This window comes from Myotis davidii, unplaced genomic scaffold, assembly GCF_000327345.1.
Source record: "Myotis davidii unplaced genomic scaffold, ASM32734v1 scaffold1891, whole genome shotgun sequence".
Classification (NCBI taxonomy): Eukaryota; Metazoa; Chordata; class Mammalia; order Chiroptera; family Vespertilionidae; genus Myotis; species Myotis davidii.
In genome coordinates this window covers 54420-70977 of record NW_006282606.1, presented here as the reverse complement: position 1 = coordinate 70977, position 16558 = coordinate 54420, and the positions used below count along the sequence as shown (strand labels likewise).

At 35.2% G+C, this 16558-nt stretch overlaps 1 protein-coding gene and 1 pseudogene across 2 annotated transcripts in view; one reads left to right on the top strand and one right to left on the bottom strand.

Annotated features, from left to right (window-relative positions):
• Positions 1-4291: 4291 nt before the first annotated feature.
• NUCB2 (nucleobindin 2) overlaps positions 4292-16558 on the bottom strand; it is a 26652-nt gene continuing 14385 nt past the window's right edge. For both annotated transcript variants that reach the window (XM_006753150.2, XM_006753151.2), the window contains exons 5-11: positions 15335-15461; positions 10403-10506; positions 7545-7730; positions 7144-7234; positions 6510-6568; positions 6325-6417; positions 4292-4414 (exon numbers count right to left, since the gene is read on the bottom strand). In XM_006753150.2, the coding sequence (XP_006753213.1) occupies positions 4307-4414; positions 6325-6417; positions 6510-6568; positions 7144-7234; positions 7545-7730; positions 10403-10506; positions 15335-15461 (768 nt within the window). In that variant the 3' untranslated portion in view covers positions 4292-4306. The remainder of the gene's footprint in view (positions 4415-6324; positions 6418-6509; positions 6569-7143; positions 7235-7544; positions 7731-10402; positions 10507-15334; positions 15462-16558) is intronic.
• Positions 5342-6197, top strand: LOC102766111 (annotated as a pseudogene).

The window sequence follows — 16558 nt, the reverse complement described above, 5'->3', positions numbered from 1 at the left end:
CTCTCTATACACATTTTGTACAGAATTGCTTTTCTGAAACATTCAATGTGTTACACACTCAAAAAACACCACAAATAACTAAAATCCACAAGGACAGAAAAATCCCCCAAATTGAATAGAAACAGAAACAAATAAAGAATACTTTTATTTTAACTGAATAAAATAACTGACAGAAGGGAGAAGGGGAAAAAAATAACTAACCCAAGAAACTTCTGAACACAGTATCTGGACTACATGCACTCAAATTAAAAACAACCAAAAATCTAAACAAGTCTTAGTCTTTTAGAGGCATGGATTAGCAATTCTAAAATGCTTTCACTATGCTAGGACTGAGCAAATAAGTGGAAAATAGTTGTGGAAAATGGGAGCCAGGTTTTGTATGAAATACAGAAAAATAAAAATTTAAAATGTATTGGAATTGAAGGTGTTGTATTAAAATTTAAGAGGATAGTGTGAACTCATGAGTTGTAATATAGATTGACAGTGAAATATACAAAATGAATATAAATGTGTGTAGTGTGTCTAGGTATGTGTATGCGTGTGTCTATGTATATGAGTCCAAGTATGTATATATGTATGTATTCATAATATAAATAAATAAAAATGTATTTAAAAATTTTTTAAAATTCCCAGCTCTATTATCCGACTAGGACTTGCTTTGAAAGCAAGGACAATTCCGTAGCAAGTAGTCAATTCAGTGCCCAGCTCCTGGTCTGTACTATCAATCTCCACTGAATAACTAACAAACAGCAGTACTCCTCAGAAAAAAATGGCTCATTTCAGAGGTGGGACAGAGAAGGAACAAGATGAACCTTGAACATCTTATGCTAAAAAGATAGAAAGTCCTCAAAGAATGATGGGGACATACCAGAAGGCCACAAAAACCTGTTTGAGGAAACTCCCACTAGCCAAGTATCGAAATAAATACAGGCAGTCCTCGGCTTACCTCGGACTCAACCTATGTTGTTTCATGGTTACATCGCCATCTCCCATTCATTTATAAAGAAAAAAAAAAGTTCCGTCATTTCGACATATGTACATATGTGCTTTATGTTTCTTACTATTTATTTACCACAAGTAAAGGTCAGGTATTGTTATCTTTCTTTTAATTTTTTTTTACTGTTTCACTTCATTACTGCTGTGTATGTGCTCCATGTAGTGATGTAGGTGCTTATGTAGGTGGGTTCCGACTTATGGCGAAAGTCACGTTACATCGCGCTGTAGGGATGGATCTCAGACGTAACCTGAGGACCTACTGTCATAGGAAGGGTGCAGGCTTACTGAATAAAACAGGAATCCAGGAGTCTACAGTGAACAGGTAGAGAAGAGGAAAAGGGTAGCTTTTCCTTACAATACAAAGGCAAAAAGTAAATGTAGAAGGAATGATGATTAGAAAATCACCATTTGTCAACAGTCAAGTAACAACTGATGCTGACCAGAATGATCAGAGGATGCAACTTGTAGATAAGTCTCAAAGTACATCCTTAAAAATACATTTTTAAAAACAAAAAACAGATCACTCATTTTTTATTAGTGGAAATGTAAATTAGTGCAATTCTTTCAATATTCTTTACAAAGTATAGCAATAGTTTTAAAAATATTCTCTTGACCCTGATAATGCTACACTGACAATCTACTTTATAAAATAGCCCTAAACACATTAAAAGCTGTATAGGAAAACGTGTTGAAAGCAGCACTTTTTAAAATAACACTAAACGACTGAAGATAACCTGAATGTGTAATCCTGAGAAAATAATTAAGCACCCATAGATATGAAAATAATGCTTACAAATTGTATTTGGAAAGACTTATGATTGAAAATGATGTGTTTTTTTAAAGCTGACTTAAGATTCTGGCAATATCATGGGTTTTACAAGAAATTTTTTCGATTACAAAAGATAAAGTTGTAACTTTACAGTGAAAACACCTGGTAGACTTCACCTTCACCAAATAATCTAAGTTAATATTGCCAGTTAAGGGAATAATCAGGACTAATAATGCCTCCTGATACGATGTCCTTAGTTAGCATCACTTCAGCTATATTCCTATCAAAATTAGGAATCATAAGGAAACAGACCCTCAAATTGATGTGCAAACGTGGTGAGATGTGCAAATCAGCCCTGCAGAGCCTGCTCCGGCCGCTCGGCACCCGCTCACCCGGAGCTGACTGCGGGCCCAGCAGTGGGTACACGTCGGTGGGGGCTTGCCGAACCAGCCCAGGGACCAGCTCTTCCTGCCTGCGGTTGGGTCCCTGGGCTACTAGTGCCGTGGCTGGGCAAAGGCTGGTTGACTCTCTGAGGGGCGCAGGCTGACCTTTTGCCAGAAATTTCCCCTTCTGCTTTCTCACCCTGTGCCACAGAGTCCTGGGCATCACAGGAGCGCCTCCCAGGAACCTGTGGCACTTGTTTTATGTCTGAGGGACGGCTGGGCTGGTAGCTCTGCCTAAAAGCCCAGCATTCAGACAGCCGGTGCCTGGCAGGCCTTCCTGAGGAGGCATGGCTCAGGGCTGGGTGACCCAGCGCACTCTTCTCCTTCATTTCCTAGGGCAGCGGTGGGGACCTTTCTTCCACCCGGGGCCTTTTGGGTATCTATGACATCATTCGCAGGCCAGGCATAATTAGCAACTTAAAAAGTAGCCTGCTGTATTTGGTGCAACATTTAATTAACTCACCCCTAATGCCTTGGCAGGGCCAGACCAAATGATCTCTGGGCTGTGTCCAGATGTTCCCCCTCCTCCCCGGATTAGAGTATTGTGGGTAGGGGCGGGGGGAGAAGGTTGATAATTTTACTTGATTATATAATATAAATCCTTTTTTGCAAGAAATACACATTTGAGTATTAAGGTTAAAGCAGTATCATGTGCAACTTACTCTCAAAAATAATTACATGTTATATATAGAAACACATATACACAGATTTAAAATAGAGGGGAAAAGTGAGGGAGAGAAGTAAATGTAAAATAGGAAATCTTGGCAAAGGGAATTCAGGAATTCTTTCCCTGGTTCAATTCCTGGTCAGGCCACATGCCCTAGTTGAGGGCCCAATCCCCAGTAGGAGGCGTGCAGGAGGCAACGAATGGATGTTTCTCATCATTGATGTTTCTTTTTCTCTATCCCTCTCTCTTTCTCTGTAAAAAATCAATAAAACTTAAAAAAAAAGCAACTGATTTCTTTAATCTCAAACTAAGATGACCAACTGTCCCAACTTGGCTGGGATTGTCCTGGTTTTAGCACTAAAAAGTTCCATATCCTAAGAACACATCCAGGGAAACTCTTCAGTCCCAGGTAAGCCAGCACAGTTGGTCACCCTATCTCAAATTATTTTCTGGACAATTAAAAACCTAATGAAAATGGTAATCTTTTTCTTTTCTGTTCTATAAAGAAAAAGATAATGTTCTTTCTTCAACCTAGTTTGGTTGGTGCTTTTCAACCACTTTTATAAAGTATGCACTCATTTATACACAGGCAACTTTGATATAAATTGGAATACCTTTCTGGAGCAGTTTGACAGGTATATTTAGAAACTAAAAAAAAAATGTTCATAAACTTTGAGAATAGTTCTATTCCTAGGAATTAATCTCAGGGAAATCACAGATGCCACAAATGTATGAACAAATGGATAGTTATAATGGTGTTATTTATTATAGTAAAAAAAAAAAGCGGGATGCATCCAGAATGTCTAAATCCGGAGGAATGGTTATATAAATGATGCTGCAACCACCCAACTGCATGCTAAGGAGTCATTTCTTAAATCATGTGTTTGAGCAATAACGTTGGAACATGTTCAAGAAATGTTGATAATTTAAAAAAAACAGAATTTCACAAACTCACAGTCATCTATACAGTGTAAAGCCATTTTAAGTATATATAGAGAGGGCTATGAATTTATGTGCATATATAAATTAAAAATGGGATCATACACTATACACTCTATGATATAGATGCATATACTAAATATATAAACTATTTCTAAATTGGCATAACACAATACATAAGTTTAGTGTCTACCTCTAGGTGGTAGAATTATAGGTAACTTCTAATTTATCCTTTAAATGTATTTATATTTCTCATTTTCAAGAATGATCATTATTTTATACTTTTTAAAAGACTTCTAATTATAATATGCAATGTGATTACAAACAAGAGATCAATTACCATAAGCTTTCTAAGAAATCAAGTTCATTATATAAAAGTGATATTTTATATGAAAAACCAAAATGGTAAGACTGTACATGCAAACATAACGGGGAATAAAAGTTAAAAGTAGAATAGGCGGATGTGGAATTTCTTGAATCATACATCCCATTTCAAATAGGGTCTATTACCTCCCAGCTATCAGGCTCCAAGAATTCCTTTTTTTCTGTAGCTTTCAAAAACTCTTCTAGAGTCACCAATCGGTCTTTGTTAGAATCAACCTGATTAAAGGAAAATGTAGTAAAATCAAATAACTCTTTCTCATATTACTTAGACACTAGAAACTGTCTTCGAATAAATGCTACTACATAAACATACAGCAGTTAGAGCTAGCCTAACATCCATTAAACTCTGAGAGGGGAAAAACAAAACAGAACACTAAACATTATATCAAAATCAGAAAATTTAGATATTTTTCTCTTCTATATTATTCAAATTTGGAAATGCAGTGAAATATCTATATCCCTGATACCCCCAAAATCACCAAGTTTAAGTTGCTGATCTAACAGGTTAGACTCACCACACTATGTATAATCCCTTGAAACCAAATATTTAGCCAAGAAAAATAATCTTTCCAGTAAGAGAATTGTTCAGCCAAGAGTAAAGGAGTTTAAGTTAAAATGCTCTCAACAATTATTTTTAAAAAACAAACAACCTAATATATCAACACGAAAGGTTACAACCTCCAAATCTTCCAATGGCTCTTGTAAACTATGGCAAATTCAGTTACAAAAGCAATAACCAAAGAAATTTATTTGATACCTGGGATGTCAACAGTCAACCGAAATCCCAGTTCATCAATACCAGGTGAAAATCATCACTGAAGCAAAACAATGGGCTTTAGTTACCCTGCTTATGAAGTCTCAACTAGAGTTTTCAGCTTAGTAATGTGAACAAGAAATAAATATGTGCTGTTATCAACCACTTGGGTATTGGGTTTTTGGATTTTCTTAGCAAAAACTAAAATAGCCATTTAAAATACCAAATATTGGACTAGATTATTTTTTTTACTTCCAAAAAGATGTTTTATAGCTGATATGCAGCGGCATCTTAATCTTTTAAAATATTTTAAATGAGTTACAAAATAATTTTATTCACAGTAAGGGACTCTATTGAATATACTGGATCAAACATCAAAGTCCAGCAGCTTGAATCGGGATGCAAGGGAGTCCGGGCTGGGATCTTGCAGGGTGTCTGGCTCCTCCTTTCTCTGCCCTGCTCGCTTGAGCTTCAGCAGAAATCGACATGGCTGGCCGTAAGACTGGGAAAGACTCCGGAAAGGCCAAGACAAAGGCGATTTTCCGCTCGCAGAGAGCTGGCTAGCAGTTTCCGGTGGGCCGTATTCATCGACACCTGAAATCTAGGAGACCAGCCACGGACGTGTAGGCGCGACCGCTGCTGTGTACAGCGCAGCCATTCTGGAGTACCTCACCGCAGAGGTACTTGAATTGGCAGGCAATGCATCAGAAGACTTAAAGGTAAAGCGTATTACCCCTCGTCATTTGCAACTTGCTATTCGTGGAGATGAAGAATTGGATTCTCTCATCAAGGCTACAATTGCTGGTGGTGGTGTTACTCCACACATCCACCAATCTCTGATTGGGAAGGAAGGACAACAGATGACTGTCTAAAGGATGCCTGGATTTCTTATTATCTCAGGACTCTAGATACTCTAACAGCTGTCCAGTGTTGGTGATTCCAGTGGACTGTATCTCTGTGAAAAACACAATTTTGCCTTTTTGTAATTCTATTTGAGCAAGTTGGAAGTTTAATTAGTTTTCCCACCAACCAAATTTCTGCATTCAAGTCATAACCATATTTAAGTGTTACTTTGGCTTCAAAGAAGCTATTGATTCTGAAGTAGTGGGTATTGATTGAGTTGACTGTTTTTAAAAAACTGTTTGGATTTTAATTGTGATGCAGAAGTTATAGTAACAAACATTTGGTTTTGTTCAGACATTATTTCCACTCTGGTGGATAAGCTCAATAAAGGTCATATCCAAAAAAAAAATCAAAGTCCAATTAAATACCTATTCTGTGTATTTGTCTTCCATTTTGTGATAAGATTTATTGCAACAACTTGAATAATCCATAGAAGTACTGTAACATATCTTAAACTTTTAAAACATACCTCATTCATTACATGTTCCCTCATCCTAAGCCTTTCTTCCTCCATTTCTACCATATCATCCTCTTCATTTTTGGGGTCATATACTTTCTCCAACTACAAAGAAAAATTTAAAACCAACATAAAAGAAAGATAATAAAGGGAAAAAGAAAGAGCAAAATAACCAAATACTTAATGATCTCATTTACCTCTTTAGTAAATAGGGCTTCTAATTCTTGTTCATCAAGGAAGCCATCATTATTGACATCTAAAGGTCCCAATGCAAAAAATTGATTTTAATGCCTTAGAAAATAAATAATTTAAATACAACTATTTACAAATGGTTTGCAAAGCAGTACTGATATGAAATACCAATATGCTCCCAAAAAGGTTTCTTCTTTTTTTATGAAGCCTCAGATGTGTCCAACGGATAAAAATTCATTTATTGATAATTCATCATAGGTTTTAGGGAAATATATCAATTTTTTCCCCAAAAATATAAAGCAATATGCTATGAGGGAAAGTAAATTTTAATATGATCGCATAAAACTTGTTAGATATAACATACCTAGTCGCAGAAATACCTTCATTTTACAAAGAATCTTATAATAGGTCATATAGTGATTTACCAGTAAAAGCAGATATAAAGACACAGCTACTGGCTCAAAATATTTTATACAGCATATCAGCAATAAAGACTATTATATTACACTAGAGAAAGACTCTACACATTTACTCTCAAAAGAACTCAATAGTAGACCTTGGCAGAAATATTAAGAGTAAAGCAACTATAATTTTTCAAACAGCAGATATAAATATTAATATTTGTATCAAATATGTTACCGTGCAATTTGAAAAATGTCTTGGGGTCAAAGTCATTGGGATCCAATCCATCAGCCTCTTCCCAAACCTCTTTTAGCTGATCTTTGCTTCCCTGCGAATCAAGTTAAAAAAAACACTGGGGTGGTGAGCACATGGTACAACATACAGATTCAGTAACATAGAAACCCACACCTGAAACTTATACGTTCATGTAGACCAATGTCACCCCAATACACTTTTTAAAAAAACACTCAAAACAAAATCTAATCTATGTGTATATATGCAAAAAATATATATAAATATGAGGAACTTTGCAGGATTAAGAATTAATATTTAAGTACCAATAACATGATAAAAATCTACTATCTGGTTCAAGGAAGTATTTTCATCTAATTATGGTTTCATAAAGTCATAATCCTTACTGGGTGATTAACTTTGGGATGATTTTCATGTTTTTTCTTCATTTCTTCAAATTTAGATTCTTCTTCTTTTCTCTTTTCTTCATTCAGTGTTTTTAAGTATTCTCTCCTTTCATGTTCCTTCAACATTTCATACTTTTTAAATTCTTCATGTCGAGTCTTATCATAGTTTTCCAGATCACTTGTAGCCTATAATGTAATATTTAAATAAAAAGGTGTGTTTGAAAAGTATAAACAAAGCCATTCTTGCATATAGCATATTTTCTAATAGAAGACAGTATACAAGGGCCAAAAAAATACAAAACTCCTCTTCTTAAATTCTACCATTATTTCAGTCCATTTTTCTTTTTTTTTAACAGAAGTGCAGGCATTCAAAGAAACTAAAAGTTTCATAAGTTTCTCATAAGTAAGTAATATATATATATATTGATTTGAAAAAGAAGAATAAAAGGGACTGGATCAAATCTGTACAGTAGAAAACTAGATTCGTTTCTAAACACTTAACTCAATCTCATAACATCCAGGCAAGAACATTTAGTTTGGTAACTTGGTACAGTACAATCTGAGAGGAATGCAAATTCTTATCTAAAATCCTTGAGCCCAGATGAGTTCCAGAATATTCTATCAACTAATATTTGACAAGGGAGTCAAGAACACTCAATGGAAAATGACTGTCTCTTCAATAAACTGTGCTGGGAAAATTGGATATTCACATGCAAGAGAATGAAACTAAATCCCTTACAACACTCACAAAAAGTAACTCTAAGTGGGTTACAGACTTAAATGTAAGACCTGAAATTATAAAACTCCTGGAAGAAAACAGAGGAAAGCTTCTTGACATGGGTCTTGTTAATGATTTCTTAAATATGACACCTAAAACACAAGCAACAAAATAGGAAACAAGAGGGAAGACATCAAACTAAAAAGCTTCTGCACAGCAAAGGTAACAGTCAACAAAATGAAAAGACAACATATGGAATGGGAGAAGATATTTACAAATCATGTATCTGACCAGGGGTTAATATACAAAATACATAAAGAATTCTTAAACTCAATAGCAAAACACACACACAAATAATCCAATTTAAAAATAGGCAAAGGACCTGAATAGACATTTTTCCAAAGAAGATATTCAAATGGCCAACAGGTACACTAAAAGGTATTAGGCTAAATGTCATTTTGGCCATAAAAAAGAAGGAAATCCTGCCATTTCTGACAACATGGATGGACCTTGAGGGCCTTATGATAACTGAAATAAGTCAGACGAAGACAAATATTGTATGATCTCCCTTATAACTAATTTCATAGGAAAAGAAATCAGATTTATGGTTACCAGAGGCAGAGGGGTAGGAGAATGGGGTGAAGGTGATCAAAGGGTACAAACTTCTAGTTATAAGGTGAATAAGTCCTGGGACATAATGTACAATATGATGACTATAGTTAACAGTGTTGCATGGTATATTTGAAAGTTGCTAAGAGAGTAAATCCTAAAAGCTCTCATCACAAGAAAAAAAACATTTTTTTATAACTATATGAAGTGATGGATGTTAACTAAACTTAGTTTGGTAACTTTACAATGTCAAGTCATTATACTGTATACTTAAACAGTGTTATATGTCAATTGTATCTCAATAGTTGGAAGAAAAAAATTAAGAATTTTCTAGATTTTTTAGAAAGGGAATATGGCACATGTGCCACATTCTGAAACATCCCTGCAGAGTCTACAATCAAACAGAATAGTACGTCTTTAGCAAAATCTATGGGTACTCACACTAAGTAGACTAAATAAAAAATATAAATAGCCCTACTATAATTCAAGTCAGGTTTCAATTTTTACAGGTATTTGTTTTGTTTTGTTTTTTGATTCTACAATTGTCGGTAAGGAATTACAAACCTGTATGTACAAATTATTATCTACTAGAGGTCTGATACATGAATTCATGCACAGGTGGGGTTCCTTGGCCTCACCTGCAATCGGGCCGATCAGAGCCAGCCAGCCCAAGGGAGGGACCACGGGAGGTTGGCTGTGGGAGCACACTGACCACCAGGGGGCAGCTCCTACATTGAGCGTCTGGCCCCTGGTGGTCAGTGTGCGTCATAGCAACTGGTCGACCAGTTGTAATGGTCCCTTAGCCTTTTTTATTTTAAATATATTTTATTGATTTTTTTACAGAGAGGAAGGGAGAGGGATAGAGAGTTAGAAACATCAATGAGAGAGAAACATCGATTTAGCTGCCTCCTGCACACCCCCTACTGGGGTAGTACCTGCAACCAAGATACATGCCCTTGGTCGGAATCAAACCTGGGCTGAGCAGAGCTCCCCTGTGGGAGCACATTGAACACCAGGGGACATTTCCTGCATTGAGCATCTGCCCCTTGGTGGTCAGTGTGTGTCATAGTGACCAGTAATTCCCAGTCGTTCTGCTATTAGGGTCAATTTGCATATTACCCTTTTATTATATAGGATACTAATAAGGTTAAACCATTTCCCTTTAAAGATTTCTAGAGCAGTGGTCGGCAAACTCATTAGTCAACAGAGCCAAATATCAACAGTACTTCTTCAAAATAGACTGGCCCAGGCCAAAAACCGACTTCTGCGCATGGGCCACAAAGTTTTAATCGCACTGTACATGCACCCGCATGTGGTATTTTGTGGAAGAGCCATACTCAAGGGGCCAAAGAGCCGCGTGTGGCTCGCGAGCTGCAGTTTGCCGACCATGGTTCTAGAGAGTAATATATAAAAGTTATACTTTAACTTCATTGAATTTACTTGCCAAATTACATATATGTAACATTATATACATTTACTTACAAAACCTCAGAGGCACAATAAAGACATTATTTTTTGGAATTATTCTTACTGCTTTGATTAGCATATCTAAATCTGTAGATTCAAACTTGTCAGGATTCATGTGGTTTAGGTGATCAAATTGTTTTAGAAGAGTATGGTAGTCTATGCCTGTATCTGAAAAAAAAAAATGAGAAAACTGTAAGTGATAAATTACTAGAAGCTAAAAACATTAATATAAGTAATATATAAGAATAAGCACTCATATTTATTCCTGGTGGATTTTTTAACAAAATTCAAAGTTTTAGATTAAGGGTTCATATTTTCTTTTAAAATACTGCATAATTTATTATTCTGGGCAAAGATAATTCCTTGAATCCAGAATGGAACAGATTTAATGTGTACATTTTTTTTAAAATATATTTTATTGATTTTTTACAGAGAGGAAGGGAGAAAGATAGAGAGTTGGAAACATCGATGAGAGAGAAACATTGATCAGCCGCCTCCCGCACACTCCCTACTGGGGATGTGCCCGCAACCCAGGTACATGCCCTTGACCAGAACCGAACCCGGGACCCCTCAGTCCGCAGGCCGACGCTCCATCCACTGAGCCAAACCGGTTTCGGCTAATGTGTACATTTTAATGTTATTTCTAGAAAGACTAGTTGACCATCAGTGTAATTAATAGCAAAAACTCTTTATTACCATAAAACTATGAAATTCCCTACTTTTCATTAGATACATTCTAATACACTGCCCTCATCAAAGCCTAATTAGAATTTCTAAAAAGAACTGCTCTAAAATTTATATGAAAGAGTCTTTGTATGTTCTCCAATGAATCTTTTAAATAAAGTCTAATTCAGGTAAATTAATTTGAATAATGACTGATATTTTTAAAGAAACATCAATTGTCTTTCTTTGTAAACAATTTTTTTAAAGTAAGCTACAGTAGTATATTATAGTTGAATGGGTGAAGTGATTCTTGGCTGTATTGTATTACAGAATTGAACAAAATAGGTAACTATGTTAGAAGTCAGGGTTTCCACTTAGGAAAAAGGAATATACAAATATGGAGTGATGTAAGGCAAGAAACCTGTGGAAATGGATGGGAATTAGTACTATCAGTGTGACCTTATCATTTCTAAAATATGTACATGTACATGTATTTTTCATATATATGTGCATGTGTGTATATATATGTATATGTTTACAAATGTGCATACTTGTATATGTGTATAGACATGCATGTATTTCCTAACTCTATCTGATGAAAGTGCCAAGAAGAATATATATTCCAGAAGCAATGAGCACAGCTAGTGTCAGCCCTTGGTTTGTAATATAATTTCAGACTAAAAAACAAACAGAAATGCTCACAAAAATGCCTGATTCCTGGGCTGCACAGGGTAAATACAAGATAAGCCTTGGGATAGTATGTCATGCAAGAAAGGAAGAAACTGCTAAATTTAGTTCAACCAAACTTTTACTGAATTATTAGTATGGCACTGTTCTAGGAGTTTTGCTTATAAAGAAAAGATGTGTTACAAAATTTAGTCCTAAAAGATATGACCAGTGAAATATATGAAAAGACACTTAACCTCATTCAAAATAAGAGAAATATATATTAAAACTTTACTAAAATACCATGTAACAGAATGGCAAAACTCCTAAAGTTTGAAGATGCATACTATTAGCAAGGCTGTGAGAAATTATTGCTGGTGGGAATGTGTACTAATACAACCTTTGTGGGGGAGGCAATATCTATCGAAATTACAAATACATATGTCTTTCGGTTTAATGATTTTACTGTGGGGAACTTATCCTACAAGTAATCTTACACAGGTACACAGCAATATATGTACAAGAGTGCTCACTAGAAAAAACACACACAAATGTCTATCAACAGGGGCCTGGCTAAATAAATTATGGTTTCTCCATGTAATGGAAATCTATGCAGCTGTTTTTAAAAAATGAAGATGGTCTCTATGTATTAATACAGGAAGACCTCCAAAATATACTGTTAAAGGAAAAACACAAGGCAAAAGGAAATGTGTATTGTATGCTAGTGTATATATACAAAGAGAGGAAAAATAAGAACTTTTTTTTACGTTTGCTTATATAAGAATAAAGAAACTTGGGAAGGATTGTGTTAGGGGAAGTGGGAACTGGCAACTTACAAAAATATCAGGGAGCTTTTTGCTATACCTTCTTAGTCTTTCTGAGTTTAAACCATGTGAATGTATTACCTACTTTAAAAATTAAGATCCCCCAAATTAAGATCCTTGAAACCCTTCTTCAAATTATCAGAAATTTCAATTAGAAATTTCAATTAGACAACTTTAGGTTGTCTAAAGAGAAAGAAATCTCAAAACACCTTAGGCTGGTTTCAAGGATGAAATTACCTTGTGTGCCTGGTGACCTGAAAGAGTACGGTATGAGCTCAGTTTACCTCTCATTGATATTCTTAATTTCAGGATAATGAGTATTTGGTACTTGTTTTCTAAGTCTATTCACCAGCAGGGAGTTTAATGCCCTACAAGAACATTTGTCCAATATAGTCCATTGACCAGAGATGCATGTTTAAAATGCAGATTACTCATCGCCAAAATCTGAATATCTGGAGTTGAGCTCCAGTTATCTGCACTTTTAACTAGCTCCCCAGGTGGTTCTTATGCCATCTGAAGATTAAAAACTATTATTCCACAAAGAGTAAATGTTCAGATTCTATTAATGACAATGCATCACCCAAATAACCAACCTAGGGGGCAAGTCACAAGGACACAGGGGCCAGCTTAAAGGGTCTCCCACCTGCTAAATCTGGCCCCTTGATTTTCATTCATTATTAGAAAGGCTATTCTAAATTAATAAAGGAATCCACCTATGTTGTCACCTGATGCTTTTATTATTTTATTTTCTACACTTACATCTTTATTTGAACTTATATACAGGATACAGAACTAACTGTACCTTTTTCCAAACGGATACCCAATTGTCCTGACACTTAACTTTTTTTTAATCTAGCTTTATCCCACTAAAAATTAGATATCACCTTTAATTCAAACTAAGTTCTATGTGTATTTAATTTTACTTCTGGAATTTCTAGTCTGATTCCACTGGTCAGCCTACTTATATGTCAAAAACATACAGTTTTAAGCTGGTTTGGTTCAGTGGATAGAGCTTTGGCCTGTGGACCAAAGGGTCCCAAGCTCGATTCCAGTCAAGGGCATTTACCTGGGTTGCAGGGTCCTCCCCGGCCCAGGCCCTGGTCAGGGCTCATGCAGGAGGCAACCAATTGAAATCTCACATTGATCTTTCCCTCTCTCTTCCATTCTCCCTAAAAATCAATGGAAAAATATCCTCAGATGAGGATTAACAAACAAACAAACAAACAAAAACCCAACATACAGTTCTAATGACTGAGGCATAGTGATATATTTTAACATCTAATATATCTAGTCCTCTTCATTCTTCTTTTTCAGAGGTATGTGGCTTTCCTTGCTTGTTTCCTTTTTCATATGAACTTTTAAATTAACTTGGCTAGTACCAGGGGGGAAAAGTACATATTTTTATTTGGATTATGTTAAATTTATAAATTAACCTATGGAGAATTGACATGTTTATCATGTTGAGTTTTTGTATCAAAAAGATGTTATGTCTTCTGACTTTTTTCAAATCTTTGTGTTTTTTAGGAGTATTTTAAATTTTTTGTCTTTACATCTTGTACATTTCTTAATTGGATTATTCCTGGTATTTTATTTTTGTGGTATTACAAATGGAGTCTTTTCTTCCATTATATCTTGTAACTGGCTATTATTTGTACATGTGAAATATACTGATTTCTGTTTAAGTTTACCTTGATGAGTTTTCCTGAAGTTTATACTAAGTTTTCAGCCAATTACTTTGGGTTTTCCAAACACGTCATCTACAAATAGAGATGGTTTTATCACCTCCTTTCCAATTAATTCACCTCAATTTTTTTTCATTTGTATAATTGTTTTGGCTAGTACCTCCAAAAAAATTTTAATTAATAGTGGTAAGGGTGAGCATCAATTGTCTTGCTCCTGATTTTACTTATGATACGTACTTGTGTTTCTCCATTAAGTATGATGTAGCTGAGTTGAATATATCTGATCATGCTACAGAAGTAGCTATTGATTACTATCAACTTAAGAAGAGATGTTAAATTTTGCCAAATGTGTTGCATTTGACATACATACAGAAAGGGCATTTGACAAATCTTTTGTTTGTTTGTTAATCCTTACTGGAGGATATATATATATTTTAATATATTTTTATTGATTTCAAAGAGGAAGGGAGAGGGAGAGATAGAAACAACAGTGATGAGAGAGAATCATTGATTGGCTGCCTCCTGCACGGCCCCTACTGTGGATTGAGCCTGCAACCCGGGCATATGCCCTTGACCAGAATCAAACCTGGGACCCTTCAGTCGGCATGCCAACACTCTATTCACTGAGCCAAACTAGCTAGGGCTAGAATCCTTTTGACAACAATAATTTTGGTTTTGACATCATACATAATAAGAGTGTGGATGTGCTCCTTCTTTTTCTATGTTCTAGAACAGTTTAAAGAGCATTCACCATCTGCCCTTCAATGGTTTGATAAAATTCCCGTTGACACCGGCCGGGCTGGTGTTTTTTGTGAAGCTAGCTCTCTGACAATTTTTCTATTTCATCTATGAAAATTGTTCCAGCTAGATTTTCTCTCTCTTTTCTTTTGGTTTACTTTGATGTTATTTTTCCTCATTTAAATCAGTGGCTTAATTCATTACTTTTCATTCTCCCTTTTTATTGATATAATTATTTTAAGCCAATCATTTTTTAATGATGTGAATATATTAACTATTCAAATAATTAAATTTTAAAAATTAAGAAAAACCAAATAAATCTAACATCAAATTTTTACTAGAAAATATGTCATATGCTACTTAATGTAATTTGACCTCAACAACCAGATATTGACATTTTTCTACCTTTTATGTAGCTCTTACCGTGAAGGGAATCCAGTTTAGCTTTAATTAGCATTCTTAACCTTCCCACTTCTTGCCTTTTCAGTTCATCAAGTTTTGTCCTCACATGGTGACTTACTAAATCCAGCTCTTTGCTTAGCCTCCCACTCTGTTGACATAATAATAAGTTAGTTTTATTTATTACACTATATTTTAGAACAGATACCATATATTAAAAATAGGGTTATAATAAAGTAGAGATAGATACTTTTGACTAATTTTGGTAAACCTGATATTACAAAAGCATTTTCTTTCAGAAAATATTCAGTTTGTAAGTCTGAAATCAAGATATCTAAAAGCAGAAAATTTATAAAGGCATAATTAAAGCACAAAGGAGAAACTCAAAAAGTCACTTGAGTTATAAAATAGTGCAGCCATTTTGGGGAAAGAATTGGCAGTTCCTCAAAAATTTAAACACAGCAGCTCTCTCTAAGAAACATGCCTGCACCTTTCCCCACCCCCTCCCCACAGGGATATTTTCCTTGCCTCTCTTTCTCCTAAGCTCCAAAGAGAGCTTTTGCTTCTATAATTTGTTTTCTGAGCCAATTTATCCTGCACCTTACTTCTTTTGCCTCTGTAACTTTCTAAATAACTTTCTCTTGCCCCAGCCAAGTAGCGTAGCTCATTTGGTTAGAGCATCGTCCTGATATGCCAAGGTTGGGGGTTCAACCCCCAGTCAGAGCACATATAAGAATCAACCAATAAATGCATAAGTAAGTGGAACAACAAATTGATGTTTCTCTCCCTCCATGCTTTCCTCTCTCTCTCTAAAAATCAATAAATACAAATTAAATAAACTTGCTCTTATAAAAAAAAAAGTTAAACAGAGTTACCATATGACCCAGCAATTCTATTTCTAGGTACTACTATATACCTAAAGAATTGAAACCTATATTTACCTAGAAACTTGTACATGAGTGCTCACAGTAGCATTATTCATACTAGCCAAAATGGTAGAAATACCTCAAATGTCCATCAACTGGTGAACTGACAGCCAATAAATGGAATATCCATACAATGGGATATTACTCATCCATAAAAAGGAATCAATGTACTAATACATGCTACTTTGAGATGAACCTTGAGAACATATGTTTTCATTCATTATACTAAGTCAAAGAAGCCAGACACGAAAGGCCATATATTGCATAACTGCATTCATCTGAAATGTCCTGAATAGGCAAATCCATAAAGATAGAAAGTAAA